The sequence below is a fragment of the Hyperolius riggenbachi genome, chromosome 2 (assembly GCF_040937935.1).
Source record: "Hyperolius riggenbachi isolate aHypRig1 chromosome 2, aHypRig1.pri, whole genome shotgun sequence".
In the NCBI taxonomy this organism is placed as follows: Eukaryota; Metazoa; Chordata; class Amphibia; order Anura; family Hyperoliidae; genus Hyperolius; species Hyperolius riggenbachi.
The window spans coordinates 97916049-97940593 of NC_090647.1; the positions used below are offsets into that span (position 1 = coordinate 97916049).

The 24545-nt window shown below is 45.3% G+C and overlaps 1 protein-coding gene across 1 annotated transcript in view; it reads left to right on the plus strand.

Annotated features, from left to right (window-relative positions):
- FREM2 (FRAS1 related extracellular matrix 2) overlaps positions 1–22879 on the plus strand; it is a 317024-nt gene extending 294145 nt beyond the window's left edge. Inside the window, exons 19-24 of the mRNA XM_068267101.1 lie at positions 9085–9212; positions 10203–10337; positions 11005–11131; positions 12299–12486; positions 14995–15141; positions 17615–22879. Of these exons, the coding sequence (XP_068123202.1) occupies positions 9085–9212; positions 10203–10337; positions 11005–11131; positions 12299–12486; positions 14995–15141; positions 17615–18127 (1238 nt within the window). The 3' untranslated portion in view covers positions 18128–22879. The remainder of the gene's footprint in view (positions 1–9084; positions 9213–10202; positions 10338–11004; positions 11132–12298; positions 12487–14994; positions 15142–17614) is intronic.
- Positions 22880–24545: the final 1666 nt, after the last annotated feature.

Genomic DNA, 24545 nt, shown 5'->3' on the forward strand with positions numbered 1-24545 from the left:
GGAGCGAGGTTTACCCTGTGGTGCTCTCCATCAGCACCACGGCCTCGCTCCCCACACATGCGCACATCCACCGCCGAACATCTGCCGCTGCATCTGGGGGTCTCCTTTAATTAGGAGACCCCCAGAGCTCCCCGCCGGCCGCCGCTCATCTCCGCAACACCCCCATGTAGCTGAAAAGATAATTGTTAGCAATTTCCCTACCGCCGCTTTACACCCGCCGCATCTCGCAGCAAGTCCCCGCTGTGTAATTACAGTGTATGAGTTACTGTAATTACACTCGCTAATAACAGAGTCCCGACAAAGCATCTTTGAATCAGCGCCAGGGCTCCCCATTGGTTCATAGGCTGGACCAATGAAAATGGCCCAGCCTGTGAACTAATGGGGAGCCCCGGCGGCTGATGCTTTGCCGGGACTCTGTTATTAGCGAGTGTAATTACAGTAACTCATACACTGTAATTACACAGCGGGGACTTGCGGCGAGATGCGGCGGGTGTAAAGCCGTGGTAGGGAAATTGCTAACAACTATCTTTTCAGCTACATAGGGGGTTGCGGAGACGAGCGGCGGCCGGCGGGGAGCTCTGGGGGTCTCTTTATTGCAGCGGCGATGACGTGAAATCGTTGCGCAAATACTGCCCAAACTATCGATTTCCATACGAAATCGATTGTTCCCATCGATCCGTCCGTGCGGAAGATTTCGCTCGATCACCGGCGGGTCGGGAGTGCTTCGATAGCGGCGCTCGAATGTCTGACGACTGACACTAGTGGCAATACATTACCTGCTCCGCCAGCGCATGTCCCCGCTGCTCCTTCTCCGCTGGGTTCCGGCAGGCTTCACTTCTTCCTGTCCCAACAGGAAGTGTAAACAGTAGAGCGCCCTCTACTGTTTAAATTTCCCCGGATGTGAAGTGAAGCTGGAGCCGAGCACAGAGAAGAAGACAGCGGAGACCGGGGGACTCACGCCGACCGGATCAGGTAATGTATGCTGAAATCGATTCGCAATCTATTTGCAGTAAAGGCAGCCATAAGATCCCTCTCTGATCAGATTCGATCAGAGAGGGATCTATCTGTTGGTCGATCTGATGGCAGATCGACCAGTGTATGGCAACCTTAAGTGAATCAAGCCCCATGTGTGGAGAAAATGAGGCACAGCACAACAACATCAAAATCTCATCCCAACTGTGAAGTATGGTGGTGGGGGCATCATGGTTTGGGGCTGTTTGCTGCGTCAGGGCCAGGACCGATTGCTATCATCAAAGGAAATCTGAATTCTAAAATTTAAAGACATTTTGCAGGAGAACTAAAGGCCATTTGGGCCGAACCTCTGATTTTAGGTTCGCGAACCGGGTTCGCGAACTTCCGCGGAAGGTTCGGTTCGCGTTAAAGTTCGCGAACCGCAATAGACTTCAATGGGGATGCGAACTTTGAAAAAAAAAAATTATGCTGGCCACAAAAGTGATGGAAAAGATGTTTCAAGGGGTCTAACACCTGGTGGGGGGCATGGCGGAGTGGGATACACGCCAAAAGTCCCCGGGACAAATCTGGATTTGACGCAAAGCAGCATTTTAAGGGCAGAAATCACACTGAATGCTAAATGACAGGCCTAAAGTGCTTTAAAACATCTTGCATGTGTATACATCAATCAGGTAGTGTAATTAAGGTACTGCTTCACACTGACACACCAAACTCACCGTGTAACTCACCGCAAACAGCTGTTTGTGTAGTGACGGCCGTGCTGGACTGGTGCGCACCATGGCGAGAGTGCAGGTTTTGGTGGCTTTACAGCCCATATGGTCGCCTGGCTGATGTAGCTGAATGACAGAACAGTGACTGTCCAGCTGATCAAATTTAATCTGACCACAATGAAGCAACGACCTTATTATCTTTTGTGTGCCCCCCGAGACACTCATCTAGGCGCTGGTCATTGCTTCATTGTGATACGCAAGCCCCTTCACCACGGCAAGGTAATGATCACGAAGGGGAATGGGCGCATGTACATGCCTTTTCTTTTGTTGTTGCAGCTGCCCGCAGTGCAGCCAGAAAAATTAGGCAGTCATGTACACGCACCAGAAAAATTATTACAGCGGCCGCTGCTAGCAGCGGCCTAAAAAATTCAGCACTCCGCCTGGAGTCCCGGACCCTGTTGGTGGTGGCGGAGAAGGTAGTCAAGCGGCCTGCAGGCAGACATGCTGTGTGGAGGGACTGGGAGCGACTTAGTCTTCTTGGGGCAGGCCAGGCAGCCAGTCACACGGCGTGCAGGCAGAGATGCTGTGTGTGCGGGGACTGACTTAGTCTTGGGGCGAGCAGCAGCCCTCCGGGATCCATGCCTCATTCATTTTGATAAAGGTGAGGTACTTAACACTTTTGGGACTTAGGCGACTTCTCTTCTCAGTGACAATGCCTCCAGCTGCGCTGAAGGTCCTTTCTGACAGGACGCTTGCGGCAGGGCAGGAGAGAAGTTGGATGGCAAATTGGGACAGCTCTGGCCACAGGTCAAGCCTGCGCACCCAATAGTTCAAGGGTTCCTCATCGCTGTTCACAGCAGTGTCTACATCCACACTTAAGGCCAGGTAGTCGGCTACCTGTCGTTCCAGGCGTTGGTGGAGGGTGGATCCGGAAGGGCTACGGCGAGGCGTTGGACTAAAGAACGTCCACATGTCCGACATCACCATGAGATCGCTGGAGCATCCTGTCTTTGACTGCGTGGACACGGGAGGAGGATTAGTGGCAGTGGTACCTTGCTGGCGTTGTGCTGTCACATCACCCTTAAAGGCATTGTAAAGCATAGTTGACAGCTGGTTCTGCATGTGCTGCATCCTTTCCACCTTCAGGTGAGTTGGTAACAGGTCCGCCACTTTGTGCCTGTACCGAGGGTCTAGTAGTGTGGCCACCCAGTACAGCTCATTCCCCTTGAGGTTTTTTATACGGGGGTCCCTCAACAGGCAGGACAGCATAAAAGACGACATCTGCACAAAGTCGGATCCAGTACCCTCCATCTCCTCTTGCTCTTCCTCAGTGACGTCACGTAAGTCAACCTCCTCCCCCCAGCCGCGAACAATACCACGGGAAGGTTGAGCAGCACAAGCCCCCGGCGACGCCTGCTGTGGGTGTTCTCCTGCCGCCGTCCCGTCCTCCTCCTCCTCCCCCAAAGAAACACCTTGCTCATCATCCTCTGAGTCTGACTCATCTTCTGCACACGACTTCTCTTCTTCCTCCTCCTCCCCCCTCTGTGCTGCCGCAGGTGTTGAGGAAACAGCTGGGTCTGATGAAAATTGGTCCCATGCCTGTTCCTGCCGTAACGGTTCCTGGTCACACTCATTCGCAGCTTCATCCGCCACTCTACGCACAGCACGCTCCAAGAAGTAAGCGTAGGGAATTAAGTCGCTGATGGTGCCCTCACTGCGGCTCACCAGGTTGGTCACCTCCTCAAACGGCCGCATGAGCCTGCATGCATTTTTCATCAGTGTCCAGTTGTCGGGCCAGAACATCCCCATCTTCCCAGACTGTTTCATTCTACTGTAGTTGTAGAGGTAGTGGGTGACGGCTTTCTTCTGTTCTAGCAGGCGGGAGAACATGAGCAGGGTCGAATTCCAGCGAGTCGGGCTATCGCAAATGAGGCGTCTCACCGGCATGTTGTTTTTCCGCTGAATTTCCGCAAAGCGTGCCATGGCTGTGTAAGACCGCCTCAAATGCCCACAGACCTTCCTGGCCTGCTTCAGGACATCCGCTAAGCCAGGGTACTTTGCCACAAATCTTTGAACAACTAGATTCATGACATGTGCCATGCAGGGTATGTGTGTCAGCTTCCCCATATGCAAAGCGGCAAGCAGATTGCTGCTGTTGTCGCACACCACGTTGCCTATCTCCAGGTGTTGCGGGGTCAGCCACTCATCCACCTGTTTCTTAAGAGCAGCCAGGAGAGCTGCTCCAGTGTGACTCTCCGCTTTGAGACAAGACATGTCTAAGATGGCGTGACAGCGTCGTACCTGGCATGCAGCATAGGCCCTGCGGAGCTGGGGCTGTGTAGCTGGAGAGGAGAACTGCCACTCAGCCAAGGAGGAGGAGGACAGCGAAGAGCATGTAGCAGGAGGAGAGGAGGTGGCAGGAGGCCTGCCTGCAAGCCGTGGAGGTGTCACAATTTGGTCCGCTGCGCCCTGCTTGCCATCGTTCACCACCAGGTTGACCCAATGGGCTGTGTACGTAATGTAGCGGCCCTGCCCGTGCTTGGCAGACCAGGCATCCGTGGTCAGGTGTACCCTTGACCCAACGCTCTTCGCAAGAGATGACACCACTTGCCTCTCAACTTCACGGTGCAGTTGGGGTATGGCCTTTCTCGAAAAATAAGTGCGGCCTGGCATCTTCCACTGCGGTGTTCCGATGGCCACAAATTTACGGAAGGCCTCAGAGTCCACCAGCCGGTATGGCAACAGCTGGCGAGCTAACAGTTCCGCCACGCCAGCTGTCAGACGCCGGGCAAGGGGGTGACTGGCCGAAATTGGCTTCTTCCGCTCAAACATTTCCTTCACGGACACCTGACTGCTGCTGTGGGCAGAGGAGCAGGAACCGCTCAAGGGCAGAGGCGGAGTGGAGGAGGGTGCCTGTGAAGGTGGAAGGGAGAAAGCGGCAGAAGCAGATGATGCACCTGAAGGAGGAAGAGGAGAAGGAGGGTGACTTTTCTTTTGTGTGCTGCTGCTGCTTTTGCTCAGGTGGCCATCCCATTGCTGTTTGTGCCTTTTCTCCAGGTGCCTTCGTAAGGCACTTGTCCCTACGTGAGTGTTGGCCTTTCCACGGCTCAATTTTTGTTGGCAGAGCGAACAGATGGCTTTGCTCCGATCTGAGGCACACACATTAAAAAATTTCCACACCGCTGAGCCACCCTGGGATGTGGGCACTATGGGGACCTCAGCAGCTGATGCTGAAGGGCAAGTTGGCTGGCTGTACATAGGTGGTGATACATGGTGCCGGACACTGCCACCAGCTGTTTCTGACGAAGAGCTGCCCCAGCTTATTTCAGCAACTTCTCTCCTCCTACTACTCTCTGACTCCCCCTCTGAACTGTCCCCCTCTTCATCTCCTCTATTGGGAACATACAGAGGATCCCTATCATCGTCATCATCGTAATCATCCTGCCCAGCTTCGCTTGCCTCAGACAAATCCAAACATGCACCATCAGTAGGTCCTTCATCCTCCTTACACGTTACATCCATAGTGTTGCCGCGTAACTCAGACATATGAGCTGCTGAAAATTCATCTGGCTGTAACAACAATGGCTGTGCATCAGTGATTTCAACACTAAATAATTCTTGCGAAGTGTCAAATGCAGCGGAAGTGGTGCTAGTAGTAGCGCTGGTGGCTGAGCAAGATGAGGTGTTCTGTGTCGCTAAATACTCAACTACGTCCTGACAATCTTGGGAGGTGATGGGACGTGCCTTCTTCCGAGCACTGTACTGTGGGCCAGGTCCACACGAAATTACATTTACACGACCTCGCGCAGACCTGCCGGGTGGCCTTCCTCTGGCTCTGGCACTACCTCTTCCTCTACCTGTTTTGTCCATATCAGGTATGCACGGAGTGGTATATCACACTGCGTGCACTCACGTAGGTAGGTGGGTTCACTTAACTGCACAGGTATGCGCACTGATGCGGTGGGTTCACTGAACAGAACAGGTATACAGTGGCGGGTTCACAGAACAGGTATGCAGTGGCAGGTTCACTGAACAGAACAGGTATGCAGTGGCGGGTTCACAGAACAGGTCAGGTATACAGTGGCGGGTTCACAGAACAGGTATGCAGTGGCAGGTTCACTGAACAGAACAGGTATGCAGTGGCGGGTTCACTGAACACAACAGGTATGCAGTGGCGGGTTCACTGAACAGTACAGGTATGCAGTGGCGGGTTCACTGAACAGTACAGGTATACAGTGGCGGGTTCACTGAACACAACAGGTATGCAGTGGCGGGTTCACTGAACAGAACCGGTATACAGTAGCGGCTCCACTGAACAGAACAGGTATGCAGTGGCGGGTTCACTGAACAGAACAGGTATACAGTGGCGGGTTCACTGAACACAACAGGTATGCAGTGGCGGGTTCACTGAACAGAACCGGTATACAGTAGCGGCTCCACTGAACAGAACAGGTATGCAGTGGCGGGTTCACTGAACAGTACAGGTATACAGTGGCGGGTTCACTGAACAGAACAGGTATACAGTAGCGGGTCCACTGAACAGAACAGGTATGCAGTGGCGGGTTCACTGAACAGTACAGGTATACAGTGGCGGGTTCACAGAACAGGTATGCAGTGGCAGGTCCACTGAACAGAACAGGTATGCAGTGGCGGGTTCACTGAACAGGTATACAGTGGCGTGTTCACTGAACAGAACAGGTATACAGTGGCGGGTCCACTGAACAGAACAGGTATGCAGTGGCGGGTTCACAGAACAGGTATGCAGTGGCAGGTTCACTGAACACAACAGGTATGCAGTGGCGGGTTCACTGAACAGGTATACAGTGGCGGGTCCACTGAACAGAACAGGTATGCAGTGGCAGGTTCACTGAACACAACAGGTATGCAGTGGTGGGTTCACAGAACAGGTATGCAGTGGTGGGTTCACAGAACAGGTATGCAGTGGTGGGTTCACAGAACAGGTATGCAGTGGTGGGTTCACAGAACAGGTATGCAGTGTTGGGTTCACAGAACAGGTATGCAGTGGTGGGTTCACAGTACAGGTATGCAGTGGTGGGTTCACAGTACAGGTATGCAGTGGTGGGTTCACAGAACAGGTATGCAGTGTTGGGTTCACAGAACAGGTATGCAGTGGTGGGTTCACAGTACAGGTATGCAGTGGTGGGTTCACAGAACAGGTATGCAGTGTTGGGTTCACAGAACAGGTATGCAGCCAGGAACAAGCTAAGCCTAACTAATCTTTCCCTATGAGAGACAGTCTGCAGCAGCTCGCCCTACTCTCACTAATGCAGGCACATGAGTGACCGTAATGGCCGCCGCTGCCTGCCTTATATAAGGGGGGTGGGGCTCCAGGGGCTAGTGTAGCCTAATTGGCTACACTGGGCCTGCTGACTGTGATGTAGAGGGTCAAAGTTGACCCTCCATGTGCATTATGGGGCGAACCGAACTTCCGCAAAGGTTCGCCTGCGGGACGCGAACGCGAACCACGGAAGTTCGCATGGAACCGTTCGCAGGCGAACCGTTCGGCCCAACTCTAAAGGCCATATGTCCAGAAGCTGAAGCTCAACAGAAGATGGGTGTTGCAACAGGACAACGACCCAAAGCATAGAAGTAAATCAACAACAGAATGGCTTAACCAGTTCAGCCTTCAGTCGTTTTCACTTTATGCATCCGAGCAATGTTCACCTCCCATTCATTAGCCTATAACTTTATCATTACTTATCACAATGAACTTATCTATATCTTGTTTTTTCCGCCACCAATTAGGCTTTCTTTGGGGGGTACATTTTGCTAAGAGCCACTTTACTGTAAATGCATTTTAACAGGAAGAATAAGACAAAAAATGAAAAAATTCATTATTTGTCAGTTTTCGGCCATTATAGTTTTAAAATAAAACATGCCTCCATAATTAAAACCCACGTATTGTATTTGCCCATATGTCACGGTTATTTCACCGTTTAAATTATGTCCCTATCACAATGTATCGCGACAATATTTTATTTGGAAATAAAAGAGCCTTTTTTCTGTTTTGCATCCATCACTGTTTACAAGCTTATAAAAAAAAAAAAGGAGAAATATTTCATCTTTACATAGATATTTAAAAAGTTTAGACCCTTAGGTAAATATTTATGTGTTTTTTTTTTTATAGTAATGTTTTTTTGTTTTTTTTATTAAACATTTTATGTGGGCATTTTTGGGAGGGTGGGATATAAATAGTGTTTTATTGGGGGAAATATTTGTGTATTGTAATGTTTTTTTACTTTTACTTGTAGTTTTACTTTTTGGCCACAAGATGGCAATCTTGAGTTTGTTTACATGACGTCACTCTAAGCGTACAATGTACGCTTAGAGGGACAGAGCTTCAGAAAAAGCGTAGCTTCCGAGAGAAGCTGTCGCTTTTTCAGCGGGGGAGAGGAATCAGTGATCGGGCACCATAGCCCGATACATTGATTCCTGGGCTACCGAATCCATGGCCGGGAGTGCGCGTGCACGCGCGCGATCAGCCGCGGGAGCGCGCAGACGCGCACGTGGCCTCCTGGATGTAGGTACTATGTCTTGGAGGCATAAATGGTTAAACTGAAGAAAATACACCTTCTGGAGTGGCCCAGTCAGAGTCCTGACCTCATCCCGATTGAGATGTTGTGGCATAACCGCAAGAAAGCGATTTACACCAGACATCGCAAGAATATTGCTGAGTTGAAACAGTTCTGTAAAGAGGAATGGTCAAGAGGTACTCCTGACCGTTGTGCACATCTGATCTGCAACTACAGGAAACGTTTGGTTGAAGTTATTGCTGCTAGGAGGTTCAACCAGTTTTTACATCCGAGGGTTCACATACTTTTTCTACCTGCACTGTGAATGTTTACAATAAAAACATGAAGGCACCCCTTACACAGGTCGAGATTTCCTTTGGCACTGTATTTGGCCTGAGGAAGTGGGCAAGGACCCACGAAACGTGTTGCCTAGTGCTTATAAAATTTCTGAATCTTATATATGAATTTGTCGTCATTTGAGGTAAACCATCTGCTTTTTGTTTTTAGCTGTTTTTAATACAGTTTTATCACCATTTGAGTGCCTTTTTCCCCCTTACATTTCGGGCAGCCCATGTGTGGCACTATTTGCCGGCCCCAGATTCACTTTGTTCCCATACAGCAGTCCCCCCTGTGATGCCCTGAAGGTAGACCTGATGCCCAGCAGAATGTATTTGCACTATATGCACAAGTTCAGTTTACTGTTTTGTTGACCCCCATTGTCTCCATAATGTTAATTATTAAAACGTTTTCTAGTGAACTGGTAGAATATTAGGAAAGAGATCAGGACAGGTGAAAATTTGTGTAATAAATTAAAAAAATATATCTATAAAATAATCTCATCAACTTGTCCTTAATTGTGTATAATGTAGGGACGTCACTGTCGTCTATGATCATGTGTGCGGACCATCCCGAGCTGACCTTTACCCTGAGTCTGGTGCGGAGCGAGCCCACCTATCACCAGCCCATCCAGCAGTGGAGCTTTGTTTCTGACTTTGCGGTAAGTAAATCCGTGGCATTGCTTCTTCTCACAGCCGGATCATCCACAAGGCAATCCTAGGCAGTTGCCCAGGGCCTCAAGAGAGTCTGGGGGCCTAGTTGATGCTAGTTCCCACCAAATCTAACTAAAAAAGCCAGGCGACCATTAGTGGTGAGCAAAAGCTGCTTTCTTTCCTATGGCCCCATTTCACCTTAATTCATTTCTTCTTTTTAGGTTGTATTTTTTTACTCCCTCTAGAGCACTTTTTGTAAACAGAATAAACGTCTGTGCGCACGTTTGAATATACATTTTAGAATATTAAACATTCTTTAATTTTTTACCTTTTCATTAAACTATTTACCATCAGTTTTAGCAGACATGTTGTAACGACATGTTTTAATTATGGCGCGGGGTTGGCGATAGTTCAGGTATTGCTAGTGTTGCATTACCAACATAATTGTACTACCTTACCTGTCACCTTACACTCGCCCCCTTACAAAGTACATCCCTCTAACGTCTATTTTCCTAACACAACCCCCCCCCCCCAAACATACCCTTATCTATGTGCCTTACACTAAACCCTCTCTGCTAGCATACCCCGATCTGTACACCTAACACTACCCCCCCCCCCCCCCAAACATACACTTATCTATACACCTTACACTAATTCCTCTCCGCTAGCATATTCCAATATATGCACCTAACACTACCCCCCCCCCCCCCCCCAACATACCCGTATCTATGCTCCTTACACTAAACCCTCTCTGCTAGCATACCCCGATCTATATACCTAACACAACCCCCCCCCCCCCCCCCCCCCCAAACATACACTAATCCTTCTCCGCTAGCATACTCCAATACATACACCTAACACTACCCCCCCCCCCCCCCCCCAACATACCCTTATCTATATGCCATACACTACCCTCCCCCACTAGCATACCATTACCATTATAACTCTGTCTTCCAGGAAATATTTACCAACCACTTTATATGTTATGTGTTCCCCAGGTGCGGGATTACTCTGGAACCTACACTGTGAAGCTCATACCCTGCGCCACTTCGCCATACCAAGAATACAGCGTGCCAACCATGTGCAATCCTCGGGAGCCAATAACGTTCGATGTTGACATCAGATTCCAACAGGTATCACAGAGCTGGAGGTTACTATGGTAGCAACGGCTGGAGCTAGGCTGGTTCTGACACATTTCAATACCTTTATAATCAGGTTTCATTTTAAAGGTAGCCGTACAGGATTAGCTTTTTGTTCCCCTTGATCAAATAATTTGAAAACCGTAACTAATATACCATACGCATGATGTTTCAGAAAATGTAAAAAAAAAAAAGATCAAATAAAACATTCAGTTTCTTCCAACACATCCAAATCAGATTTAGATTTTAGAAAAATCAGTCATTTTTTTTCGCAATTTGTGCTCCACAAGCCACGGGCGTAAATGCATACACAGGGGACACATTTATACACTGGGGGGCAGCAGCGGACGCAGCGTAATCAGCCAATTCCTGAGAGATTTCAAGCTGAAATCGATCGTAAATTGGCCTGCAGTGTATTGGCAGCCGACAGATCTCTCTTCAATCAGATTTGATCAGAGAGAGATCTGTCTCGTGGTCGAATCTGCCCATCATTGCCAGATGTATGGCCATCTTTACTCAAACTGCATTAATAAACTCAGAACTGCATGAAACGGGTATTGATTGCTCCAGCGCGTTTATTTAATACTGTATATTGTATGTATCTGATTTAGCATAAGATAATACTGGAATAATCTATATATTGTCTTCTGTCCCTCCATAGGTCAGCGATCCAGTGGCTACAGAGTTCAGTCTGAACACCCTGATGATTCTTCTTTCTAAAAAATCTCTGTGGTTGTCAGATGGATCGATGGGATTTGGCCAAGAGAGTGACATAGCATTTTCTGAAGGTAAGATACTCCTACTGAAACATCTGCAAGGAAAAGTGAGTGTTGGGATACACTTTATTTCGGGTTATGTGTGCTGTATCCTTATCAAACCTATACCCATCCATATAACATTGTGTTTAAGAAACCAACCCCTAAAGTAAATGTGAAAATTGCTCGGTGTTCAAGTGCGGCAACATGACCGATGCCTAGGCATAGGGGGAGGGAGGAAATATTACAACATATAGAGCTGCCACTGCATGAGTTGGGCGCACAGGAGATGCTGATAGTAAAAATATTGGTAATTTAAATAAGTGATATTTTACTGTTGACAAACCTGTTGCCCATTCTCACTTGAACCTTTCTCCTGGTGCCTACAATGACCCCAACCCCCCCCCCCCCCCCACGCACACACACACACACACACACACACACACTTAATGCCGAATTGTAACCCATCTCCTAGTGTTAAAACAATACCCCCCACCTAATGGCAAAACTTAACCCCCCTCCTCGTACCTAAAAAGACCCCCCCCCCCCACCTAATGTCGCAACTTATTCCCACTCCTAGTGCCTAAAAGGAAATCACCTTACCTAATGCTTAAAACTAGTCCCCCCCTCTAATGCCCAAACCAAATCTCCCCCGCTATCTGTAGCCAGTGGGCTACTCTAATACATACCTATTACTACCCAATCGGCTACTTACAGAGCCGATCGGTTTCAATGATTCCATCCTATTGAGGCATGAGTGTGTCGGTGAGGCCCAGAACCCACTTTAACCGCTTTGTGATTTCTCAAGTGCTGCGACTTCCAGAGTGATTACAATTTGGCTCTGCAGCCACTGATATGATCACTCCTAAGGAGAATGCAGGGATTTCGTCCCTGTATGGTATCACAGATATGCTTGAGGTTGACTTAAGGCCTGGAATTGAATATATATACTTTATATATACTTTGTGTGCCACTGAGGAAGCGGTTCCTCACTGCGAAACATGTCAGACCATTTATTGTTATTGGACATTCTGCATGTGAAATCTGAATGTTACTTTTTTGACTCTTTGATATAATGTACTGTATATACTACTAGGGGCAGAGCATACAAGAAATCCTGCAGTTGATATATATATATATATATGCGGATGGTTTAATGTTTGGCAAGAAACATACATGAATACTATGTTTATTGCACAGGTGACGTCATTTATGGACGGGTTATGGTGGATCCTGTACAGAACCTGGGTAATTCCTTCTACTGCAGTATTGAGAAAGTGTTCCTGTGCACTGGATCAGATGGCTACGTGCCAAAATATAACCCAACTAACTATGAATACGGCTGCCTAGCTGATGCCTCCTCTCTACTATACCGATTTAAGATTCTGGTAAGTTCAATTTTCACCTTATTAGCATTGTATTTAGAATATACATCATGCAAAATGTACAAACGCTATCATTGCTAACCTTTCAAACACAGCTATTCTCCTGGCTATTAAGGTGGCCACTATTGATACAATTTGCTGAACCATTGTTTACGAACGATAATTTGTACGAACGATCAGAAATGATCTTTTGAGACCACTAATGGACAAAAATCTTCTAACCAATCCAATAAGATTAATGAAATTGATCCGATGAATTTAGTGACGGGCGTGCTAGTGAAGTATCACGGCCGCATTACCAGCGCATCGCGCGGAAGGATTCTGCATAAGTTAAAGGGAACCAGAGATGAAGGTGAGACGGGAAAATGAAAAAGATGTTATACATACCTGGGGCTTCCTCCAGCCCCATACGCTTTGATCGATCCCACGCCGCCGTCCTCCGCTGCCTGGATCTACGAGAACAGGTCCCGTCGCTGACGTCATCGAAGCAGCTATGCAGGAGAAGCGTGCCGTCTACGTATCTCTCCAGCGGCTGCTGCAGAGATCCGCAAACAGCGCACTTCCCTTACGCTTAGACTGGCTCCGACTGACGGAACAGCGGGGACCCGGTTCTCGTAGCTGCGGGCAGAGGAGGATGGTGGCGTGGGAGCGATCAAAGCATATGGGGCTGGAGGAAGCCCCAGGTATGTATAAAATCTTTATTTTTTTCATCTATGGTTCCCTTTAAGAGCGCACGGCGCCGCACGCTACACTGACAAGACCACATGTAGCGTCTGCTCACTAATATTAGCCTATGCTACTTGTGATTGGTAACTTAAAGAGGAACTCCAGTGAAAATAATGTAATTAAAAAAGTGCTTTATTTTTACAATAAATATGTATAAATGATTTACTCAGTGTTTGACCATTGTAAAATCTTTCCTCTTCCTGATTTACATTCTGACATTTATCTCACAGTGACATTTTTACTGCTGGCAGGTGATGTCAGTGGAAGGAGATGCGGCTTGCTTTTTGGGCAGTTGGAAGCAAATGTAAACAGCTGTTATTTCCCACAATGCAAGAAGGCTCCCACAGTGTGATGGCAGAACCATGGTCCTGACATCACACTGTGAGATGGGTTTCACCACAATATCAGCCATACAGACCCCCCGATGATTCGTTTGTGAAGAGGAAAAGATTTCTCATGGGAAAGGGGGTATCAGCTACTGATTGGGATTAAGTTCAATTTTTTTCAGCAACTCAATTGAGTCACAAAATATCAATACAAAAATATTTTATTGAACTTCACGAGTTCAATAAAATATTTTTGTATTGATATTTTGTGACTCAATTGAGTTTTATATATTTTTGAGGGAGGTAAGTCCACCTGAACATCCCCCTCTTTTAGACGGTTTTTAAATGTTTTTATTCTACTCTGGCGCCTCTGTACACCAAGCCTTGCTGAAATCTTGAGTCCACCCTCGGTGGAGGGGTGCTACCCCGTTTCCTATCTACAGAGAGCGACATCTTAAAAACCTGAGTGGGGTCAGGTTCTAATACTCCCCACCTGCACTTGAAGTAGTTGCCTATGGGTAACCCATGTTTGTGAGTATATCTAAATTTTTTGCTTTTAACCACAACCAACTTAACAATACTACACCATATCAGGCTCTCGATTTCTCTTTGTTCTTCCAAACGAAGTTCAATTCTTGGTTAAGGTTTCTCTTTAAGTGAATCAAGCTATGTCTCATAGGCTCCTTTAACACTATGCAAATTGTGTTGTAACGTAGGCGAAAAGGCGCATCATGTAATATTGTTGCGATGCATCGATACCGTGAATCATACAGTACAATGAAAGTATGCCTCACGAAAGAAGGTTTATTAGCCAAAGCTTACGCCATTTCTGATTTAGCCAATAAATGTAGTGGCTGGATAGTGTACTGGTTAAGGGCTCCGCATTTGGCATGGGAGACCAGGGTTCAAATCCTGGCTAGGGTCAGTACCTATTCAGTAAGAAGTCTTTGGGCAAGACTGCAGGGTGGCCGTTTGAGTGCGTCCTTAGTGGCTGCACCTCTTGAGCACTTTGAGTCCTACAAGGGAGAAGTGCTATGTTAGGATTACAAATGGCATCATGCTAATTCAAAACTGTCTACATTAGCTGTGTGTAGTCTTAGTGTTGTCCACCGGGGGCAGTATGTGACGTCTGCTGTTGGCGAGAGCTCCTCCATTTATCTGAATGGATTGGTCCAGGTGTCAGAAAGATCAGGCTCTGGGATGTAGACACACCAAACAATCATAACATGACAGATGTTCTGCATCCTTCTCAATCTATTCAAAATGAAATGTATTTCTTATCATTAGCATATTAATATTATTCTAGCAAAAACATTATTTTTTTTTATCATGTGTTCTATTACAGCTATGTGTTATGGCTATTTTGACCTTTATTTATTTTCAGTGTGTATTTTATATTGTTTTTTTTCTTTTTTTGTACGTGGTTGTTTTCACTGATATAAATGTTTTTTGCCCTCAGGACAAAGCACAGCCGGAGACTCAGGCCCGCGTGTTCGGCAGCGTGCAGTTTAACGCCAGGCTGGCTGCGGACGATCCTGAGGCGTTACCGCTAGTCAAGCAGCCAGGCTCAGATGGATTTAAAGTTGACTCAACTCCTTTGTTCCAGGTATGGGTTTCCTTACGAGTCATGGACAAAACAACTGAACAGTTGTTATGGGCAGGTGCAGAAACTGGCCAGCATTTTATCAAAACAACACATTGAAAAACTATTGTCTAATCATAGCAATTTTCTTCTACATAAGTGTCTCATGTGCCCCTCTCCCTTCCCATGTACTATATACATAAATATATATGCTAAATGCTTAGTCTAGCTGCATGGATACTAGCAGTCTTTGGACGATACAGACGTCAGAGACATGTTTAAACTGTACATACACTATTGTTTAACATACTTTTTGTTACCCTAAACTATAACCAAACTTGATCCCGCTTCATGAGCGTAATAATCACCCCTGCCATCGCAGGGGGGGCCCATTCGCCAGCTCTGGATCACGTGACCCTCATGGGGTTCTGGGACCAAGGGAGCTTTATGCTATCATTCTTGCAGGAGTGCCCTATTAAGTCTAGTTACGTCCCTGTCTCACTTCCCTCAAAATTCCCCTTTATGCTCTCATGGACCACCAAAGTTCTACCAATGATGCCAAACTTGGGGTTTCGGCTGCTTCTCCCTCCTTTACGGGAGGAGGTCCAGCACATCCTGACTGTGGCTTGCCACTCTGTCAATTCTGGAATTCAAACTGCACAATTGATGGGACTTTCTGCTTCTTCTAGGTCTTGTCCAGGCAGGGGCGTATCTGGGTAATATAGCGCCTATGGCAAACATTGAAACTGCACCCTCCTGGTTAGAACCCCCTTCCCCTCTAAAAACAGCATCTTTTCTTGTGTATATGTGTTATGGTTGCCTATGTTTTTTGGGTCTCGATGCTGCTGAAGATAGTTTTTCGGAAATATGTGTTCTGTTATTTCCTCTCTGTCCTCTTTTCTAAAACTAAGCCAAGTGCACCCTGCATACATAAATTAAGTAACCATGTTCCTTAGATAACAGAATGAATCTGATCTGAGTGACGGAGAGGTATGGGGGCAGGCATGGTGGCTCAGCACAGGGGTAGGCATGGTGGTGCAGTACAGGGACAGGCATGGGACGCAGCACAGAGGCAAGCATGGCACAAGGGCAGGCATGGGTTGCAGAACAGGGTTAGGCAAGGCGCCCATGGTGCTGTGGCGCCCATGGCACGAGTCATGCCTGCACCTCTCTAGATACGCCTCCAGGTCTGTTCCATATATGTATGTAGCTACAAGTTCATTAGCAAAACCAGAACCACCGGAAGATGTAAAGAATACAGGGAAAATTCTGTTCTGTTTACATTACTTCTGTGAGTTCAGTTTTACAACTTTCACGTGTTCTTAAACATATGCATCTTGAAGCACTCTTTGCAGATTGTTTTTCAGCTACCCATTTGTTTTGTTTTTTCACCTGCACAATTTATTTTAGACTTTGTCTTATGCTTTCCATCTGCAAAAATTATGCTTTGTATCAACGGCTAGTAGCATTAGTATACCTTATGCTCCACTGGGATTGATGATTCACAATGCAGTATTATGCTGTAACACATGGTTTCCGCCAAGCATATGCTCTAGCTTAGGCCATGCACCCTTCAACCTCGCATCTAGTTTTACTCCTTACTAAATAACCTAATCACACACTGCCTGTACATATACTGTATACTTCCCCCACCTCTTGTTTCCACCCCATTCCTTTAGATTGTAAGCTCGCAAGGGCAGGGTTCTCTCACCCTTTTGTGTCTTGGAATTGTATTTAATAGCTTGCTTGCTCTCTGTCATACATTTTATTTATCATGTTACATCTGCTATTGTAATCACCAGTTCTGTATTTTGTACCAATGTCCATATTTGATGGATATCATTGTCTGTATCCCTTGTTTGTTTTCCTACTTTGTACAGCACCACGGAATATGTTGGCGCTTTATAAATAATACAGCAAGGAGAGGGCCAGCGCATACCACAAAGGCTGCATCTGATATGACCAACAGCTCACATGTGCAGCACCTCTAATAAGCTATCTGCACACTTCGCATTCAATTCAGATGCAAATCATATGCATACGTTTATATAAATAATAATACTTCACTAGGGCTGCCCCCACTCTCTGGAACTCACTTCCACCAACCATCAAACTCACCCCCACCTTCAAAACCTTCAAAGGAGCTGCCAAGACTCACCTTTTCATGCAATGATACATTCTGCTGGGCACCCTCTCAACAGACACACCTATTGTCTCCACAGCCACCCTTTAGATTGTAAGCCTCTGGCAGGGCCCTCCTCCATAGTGTTTCCAGCTTGATTATGCAATCACACTGTCTGACACCCCTCTTGAGGACTAGAACAAAGACACTGAGCCTATTGTTATCAGACATTTGCATGATCTTGTTTTGTTGTGAGTTCTTTGTATGTCCTAGCTCATATGTTAACCCATTTATCTACTGTGCAGTGCTGCGTAATATGTTGGTGCTTTATAAATACAATACATAATAATAATACTATACTTGTGTGTTTGGCAGGTGTCCACTGGACGAGAGTGGTACATACACACAATCTACACTGTAAGGTCCAAAGAAAACACCAACAGAGGCATTGGAAAGAGAAGTCTAGAGTATCAATACCATTCAGTATCTAATGCAGGTCCTCCTGGAGGTTCCCTGATGCGAAAGAAGAGAGATGTTAACGAAGCCCCAGTAGTCGCACAGGAAATTGGCATTGAGAACAACAGGGGAACCAATATCCAGCACATCGCCCTGGAACGCAGCAACAAGAAGGTTGTTCCGGAGAAGGAAATCACTGTTGACGGAATTATTCCTCGAGAGCTGAATAATAATGAAAGTGGGGTGGACGTGGTCCTCATCGTGGTCATTCTAGCCGCCATATTACTATTACTGGTCTGCTCGATAGCCATCATCGTTTGCCTGCTGAGACGTAAAAAGAAAACCAAGGAGAAAGCTGAGAACCAAGAGTCGGGAAGCAGCGAGCCAATGATGCCACATCGGGGCTACAGCACTGACAGTTCAGAGGTCTGATGTTAGGAAATCCATGAACAAGCCATAGCAGATTGCCTCAAACGAACCTTCTATTTTCAGTAAACGTCTCTTTCCAGAATACGTATGCCTACACTGTGCCGCATGGTCAACCGGCTCTTAAATACCTCATCTACGTTTAATGTGTTGGGTGGACCATGAGTAGCACACATGGTGCAGGAGAACATTGAGTTTGTGTAAATGGACCTCTGACAACCTGAACTCATGCACTGAACATGAAGAGGCGCTGAACTGTAAATGATGATCACCCTCCTGTATTGCTTTTATATTATTTAAAAAAGAAAAATTGGAAAATATGCAAAGGTGCTGATAGCTCCCCTCTGTCTTCTTAGGGAGAGCTTGTTCTTACACATATAACTTTTGGAGGTTCAATGATGACTTTAATATTTTTCACCTAACTACTGTTGGTCAGAAATGTCATTATCATCCGTGTGGAGAATACTGTCCATCTCCGGTCAATCTTGTGTCTGTTGCGGTATTGTAAGCAGACCTCATGGTCTAGTTACCTCACAGAGGTATCTTCAGTGTGTTTAAAATGTTCCATGATATGCCAAAGATTCCTCTCAGCTATATGGTGCTAGTCCAAGATGCTCAAACCATCTTTTTATGTTTATATTGCTGTCCTATAGAGAAGCTGACTGTGTTTCAAGTGCTACTGGAATTTTGTAGTAAAGTTGTATATTATGGGGAGACACACACTGTGTTCAATAATGAGGGCCTTTCTGTATTGTGTGAGCACCATGTTTAAAATGAAATTCCACTTTTGTTCAGAAAAAAAAAGGAATCCCTTAACAGCAGTTTTGCAAACCGCAAGGAATAATGCCACACAGTATTTCAGATTTCTTACCATGTGTATTTCAATTTAAATGTTGAGCAGCTCAGCACTAGCCAAAACAGTCTGTTATGACTTGGAAACAGAGTTTAACAGATACTCAGTTTGTGCAGGTGTGGAAATCAAGCCACAGCTGTTTAGGAAGTGGGGTTGAAACGATAGTATCTGTACTGAAGTGTCTGTATTGAAAACTGGTGCAACACAGAGTACAGATTCCACACTAGATGTGTAACACAACTTGGATTTACTGAAAACCATAGCTAGCTGAAAACTGATATAGAAAGCTAATTCCTCATAACTCATTAGTGCAAACATGTTATAGCACATTTATAGCCCACGTATGGCAGGCTTATAGAGGAACCGTGGGCAAAATCTAAAAAAGAAAAGTGTTGTGTTCATAGATATTTAATCCTGCATTTAGAAATTGTACATTTGCTTGTCTGTTATCTATGGAATTTGCCTGCAGAGGCTGCTGAGAAATATAAACCAGTATAGCCACCTTCCTGTGTTTGGGTGACAACGACAATAGCTTATAGTGATTATACCCCTTCCATTGTCACCCGATGTCCAGCAGGAGTATGAATTTCCATAAGCCACCATTCCACAATATATGCCCAGTGTCTGTGATAAGCTAATTGTTGATTGTTGTATTGCACCAACTAGTATTAGCAGCTACCGGGCACCACTAAAAGCAGAGGAAGTGAGCTGCAGGAAGTGTGCATGAGGAAGTGTATAGCAGGGTGTATACAGTAGGAAGTGTTAAGCAGGAAGTGTGCAGCAGGAAGTGAAGCGTACAGAAGGAAGTTATATCAGACAGGAGACAACCTAATTTTCTCCCAGAAGCTCTTGTGCTAGTAAAGTAGAAGAGGGCTAGAATGATGATTCAAACGTATTTTACAGTGTCTACAAGCCTTCATTTTGTTTGAGCTTTAAAGAGAACCTGTAAAGAGTGGGGCCAAGAATGTGTGTGGGAGATTTTTTAGGTGTCTAGAGTTCCTCTTTAACTCTGCTTTGCGAGTTTCAGTCTGTTGGTTGTTCTACAAATCCAAGTAGTTCTGTCATTGATAAGCATAGAGAGAAGGTTGGGCTTCATAGCATGTGGGAGGAAGGACTTACCTTCATATTTTTACCTTCATAACGTCAATATATATTAAAATCAATATGAAATTCTATGAAATTCTTGATGAACAAGACCAGACCAATGCCCTCCACTCCAATTTTGCATCGTACTGTTTGCTCCAAATTAACAGTTGCACTTTAGTAAAAAAAAGAATAAAAAAAATTAAAGGACCACTATAGTGAGAGAAAAACGGGAAGCAGTAGGCATCTGACTAGTTATTGACTAGTCCATTCCCCATGGGGGGTTCTCAGTAATTTTTTTTATTCTTTTCAAAAGCATTCCGTGAACAGCAGTTGCTAAGTCTAATTGACAAAATAGCGTGCAATCAAGCAGGGAGGCTGGCTGTTATCTTACTGTTTTGGCAGTTAAACTTAGTGTAGCAACTGCCGCACAGGAATGCTTTTGAAAACAAAAGAAAACTCTGAGAATCACGTGAGGAGATGGACTAGTCCTAAGCCTGTCGGTTCTTTCAGATTTTAACTGCTTACTTTTTCCGCGATTGTGGTTTGGTAATGATCCCTGGGCAGTAACCCATAGTGACCAAACAAAATGTGTCTTTCATTGGTCTCAATGCATTGAAGTTGACCTTAAAATTGTTTGCTCTGGGCTTCTGCACGCGATCGTCATTGAGCCATAGTGCCGCTGTAACAGGCAACACCATAGAGTAGCATAGTGATGTTGACATACAGTTTTTTCAATGAGTTGGCCTCATTGCTATAGGAACTCTGCAGTAGTTAGTGACACACGACAAGGTTCCCTTGAACCAACAATAGCAATGATTGTTCTAGTTGAAACCAATAGGGAACTCTAGCCGTTTTTTGGCTTCATTTAGGTGCAGAGTTGATTGGACAGTCATGTGCAGTGTCCCATAACAACCAGTAATCAGCATTCAGCAGAATGGTTACCTTGATTAATATTGACATTAGCTTGGTTGCCATGGGATACGGCACATGACTCCTCCTACTTGTTACATAAAGGCTAAGGTGTTACATTTTTGGGAACAAATAATTTATTATCATTTTGGAAATCATTGAGCCTCTTAAGGGTTATGGTAACGATAGTAGCATATTCTGTTTGTAACAATGTGCACAGTATATATAAAGTTTATATTATGGATATGTTTTGCATTAGGTCTGTGTGGTACTTGTGTAACATGGTGCCAAGTCTGATTCCCCCTTCACTCTGACACATACAAGGTTCATTACCCTTATTTTTATGTCATCCCATCTTTTCATTGTAGGGACATTTCAAATTGTAAGTGACGATAGTTATGCTTGGCTATAAACCCAACTGCTCTTTTTGGATTTCATCCTTTTTTTGTCTATTAACCAGAAATACAGGTCAGTGTAAATAGGTTATATAATTATTTTTCTTACTTTACTACATTTTCCCTTAGAATTGTCTGTTGCTTTCAACTCATTTAAAGTGGACCTGAACTCTTGCACAAAACAGAAGGAAAACAGAGAGAAATGTGCCCTGTATGTATTTAGAGAGTTTTGCCTGTCCAATTCCCCCTCATCTGTGTCTAATCTCCAATGTAACTTGATATCTCAGCTCTGTCAGCTGGCTGCCTCTTCAGAGCAGCTAATTTGTAAAGAGAGGATGTTAACCCTATCTCTGCTTCCATGAAAGCAGGGAGTAGACACACTGCAGATTTATTGCAGGATTTGTATCAGCTGTAACAAGGAAATGTTTTCCTTTAAAGGTTATTATGCTGTTGCTTATCTTTTAGAGCAGAGAGAAAGTTCTGAGTTCAGGTCCACTTTAAAGGACCACTATAAAAAAAAATGAACTGTAAGGCCACGTTCACAGTGGCCCTTGCGTTATGTTCCCTGGGACAGCAGCGTGGTGTTGGGTACAGAGAAGCATACAGTCAGTAAATATATTATTTAGCACAGTATTTAGCGCATGCAGTGCGTTACCTTACAGCAACACATTATTTCACAACGCACCCAACACAGCATAACCATCACATAGGTAGTGCATTGCTGTGTGGTATGCCGCTTCTCTGTGAGCGTGACCTCATACTGTAAAATGTTGCAATCATTGCGAGTCATAAATATACGGTAAGCTTTTCTTTTCTGTGGTTAAAGGACAACTGAAGTGAGAGGGAAATGGTGGCTGACATATTTATTTCCTTTTAAACAATACCAGTTGCCTGACAAGATTACAATTTGCTGCCTGACTACTGTGCTGATGCTCTGCCTCTAATACTAGAAGTAACTGGCCCAGAATGAGCATGCCGATCAGATGGTTTGACTCTGGTCTGACTCCACTGGCTGCAGGTGTGTAACTCAGAAACAACTAAAGCTCAGCATGACAGCCAGGGAACAGGCATTGTTAATAAAGGAATAAAGATGGCAGCTTCCACCTCCCTCTTACTTCAGGTTCCCTTTAAAGCAGAAATGTCACAATAAAAATCAAATTTCAACAGCAACTGGTCTGAGTGTATTAAGTGATAAAGATGAGCAGTGGTATTTTTATATGATCACCTTAAGCCTCGCATCACAGTTGAAGGCATTCTTACATATATTTTTTTTTATATTCCTGTGCCCAATTGGAAGTTTATCCTGATTACTGTCTTTAGGCAGCTGTCTTTCAGAATTTTCTTTTAATAATGCCATCCGTCTGTTATATTTGCCCTGTACTGACTGCATTCTGTGGAAATGTTTATTTGCCATATTGCATTGACTGTCACCACAACAAGACTATAGTGTTTTCATTCAGTTTTACAAAATTAGCCATTTGTAATTTTGGACCTAGAGCCACCGTGTGGTCTGCAATAAACAGGTTTTTCCCAATGGTTTGAGAGTGGTTAATCATGTCTTCTACACCAGTGAGATCATGGTCATTGGATCAAGTCACACCAGTGGCTCTGGAAACAGTACATGTCATAATTGAAAATATCCAAGATCATTGTGGGTGTTGTCTGTGCCACAGACTGTCATTGCTACAGGCTGCCACTTTTTTAGAGGGATTCAGTGTATGCTTTTCCCCATGCAGTCTTAGTAATGGGGGAATAGTAGAGCTTGAAAATCAGCCCTTGTGCTCTGTTTCTTCTGGTCATTTGATCAAAATTTTCTAAAATAATTTGTAACTGCAGAAGTCTCTTTAAATAGTCAGGTTTTAGAGCATTCCAAAAATGAACATTATGAAAGTATTTGGGTTTAAAGAGAATGTCCAAAAAAATCTACTTACTCAGAGCTTCCTCCAGCCCTGGCAGCCGTCCTGTGCCCTCGCCGCAGCTCTGCTTCCATCATGGGAGTTCTTTCTTGGTCACACAGTGCTGAATAATTGCATATACCTTCTGCTTAAACCTCCCTGGCGGTAAGCCCGACCTCAGGTCCGGCTATGCCACGCAGGAGGATTTCTCAGGCCCTGCTGGGCCGATTTGTATAAATTTTTTTTTTGGTACACGCAGCTAGCACTTTGCTAGCAGTGTGTACTTCCCGATCGCCGATTCGCCCCCCCCACCCCTTGCGCAGCCTGGCCTATCAGCACCAGGCAGCGCTGGGGGTGGATCGAGACTCCCGATGACGTGATGACGATCGTCACCATGGCGACGGGGGAAGCCAAACAGGAAATCCCGCTCTGAACGGGATTTCCTGTTTGCGCTGATCGCCCGGAGGCGATCGGAGGGGGTGGGGGGATGCCGCTGCACAGTGGCTATCATGTAGCTAGCGCTAGGCTAGCTACATGATTAAAAAAAAAAATTAAGTGCTGCGCTGCCCCCTGGCGGTTTTAATAGACTGCCAGGGAGGTTAAGAAGTAAAGTTTATATTTAGCATAGTTTTTTTTTTGTTTTTTTTTAGTACTGGGGCCTTTAGGTTCCTTTTAGTTCATTACAAAATCCTAGTGGTTCTGGATCACTATGACTTCACTTGGTACTCTGTAAAACTCTTATTTACCAAGTCCTATCCATAGAGCCGTATGAATCCATGTCTTGCACTGATGATGGCCAATTTGGGCAGAAACAGCTGTGTGCAAATTGGATTAGAATAGCGGTCTAAATTTGTAAACTCCTCATTTTACAAAATTTTTACACAAAGTAAAAACTAATAGATGTGGGTATGTGTTTATTTTTTCAGGGACATAATGGAATGATCTGTATGTGTATTTATTTATTGTATTTATAAAGCGCCAACATATTACGCAGCGCTGGACAATAGTTTAGGTTACAGACAATATTTAGGGGAGACATACAGCAATATGACAATACAGGAATACTGTACATGCAAAACAAATCATGCAGCACTGTATGAATACAAGGTAATGCTTAGTTAGTCACTGGATGGGAGCATGGAGAGTTCACTCAGATCCATAGGATGGGTGTAGAGTAATGGAGGTGTGTGATCAGGTAGGAGACACAAGGAGGTAGACCCTGCCATAGACTTACAATCTAGAGGGAGAGGTTGGGACACGAAAGGTAGGGGACCAGAGTTCAGCTG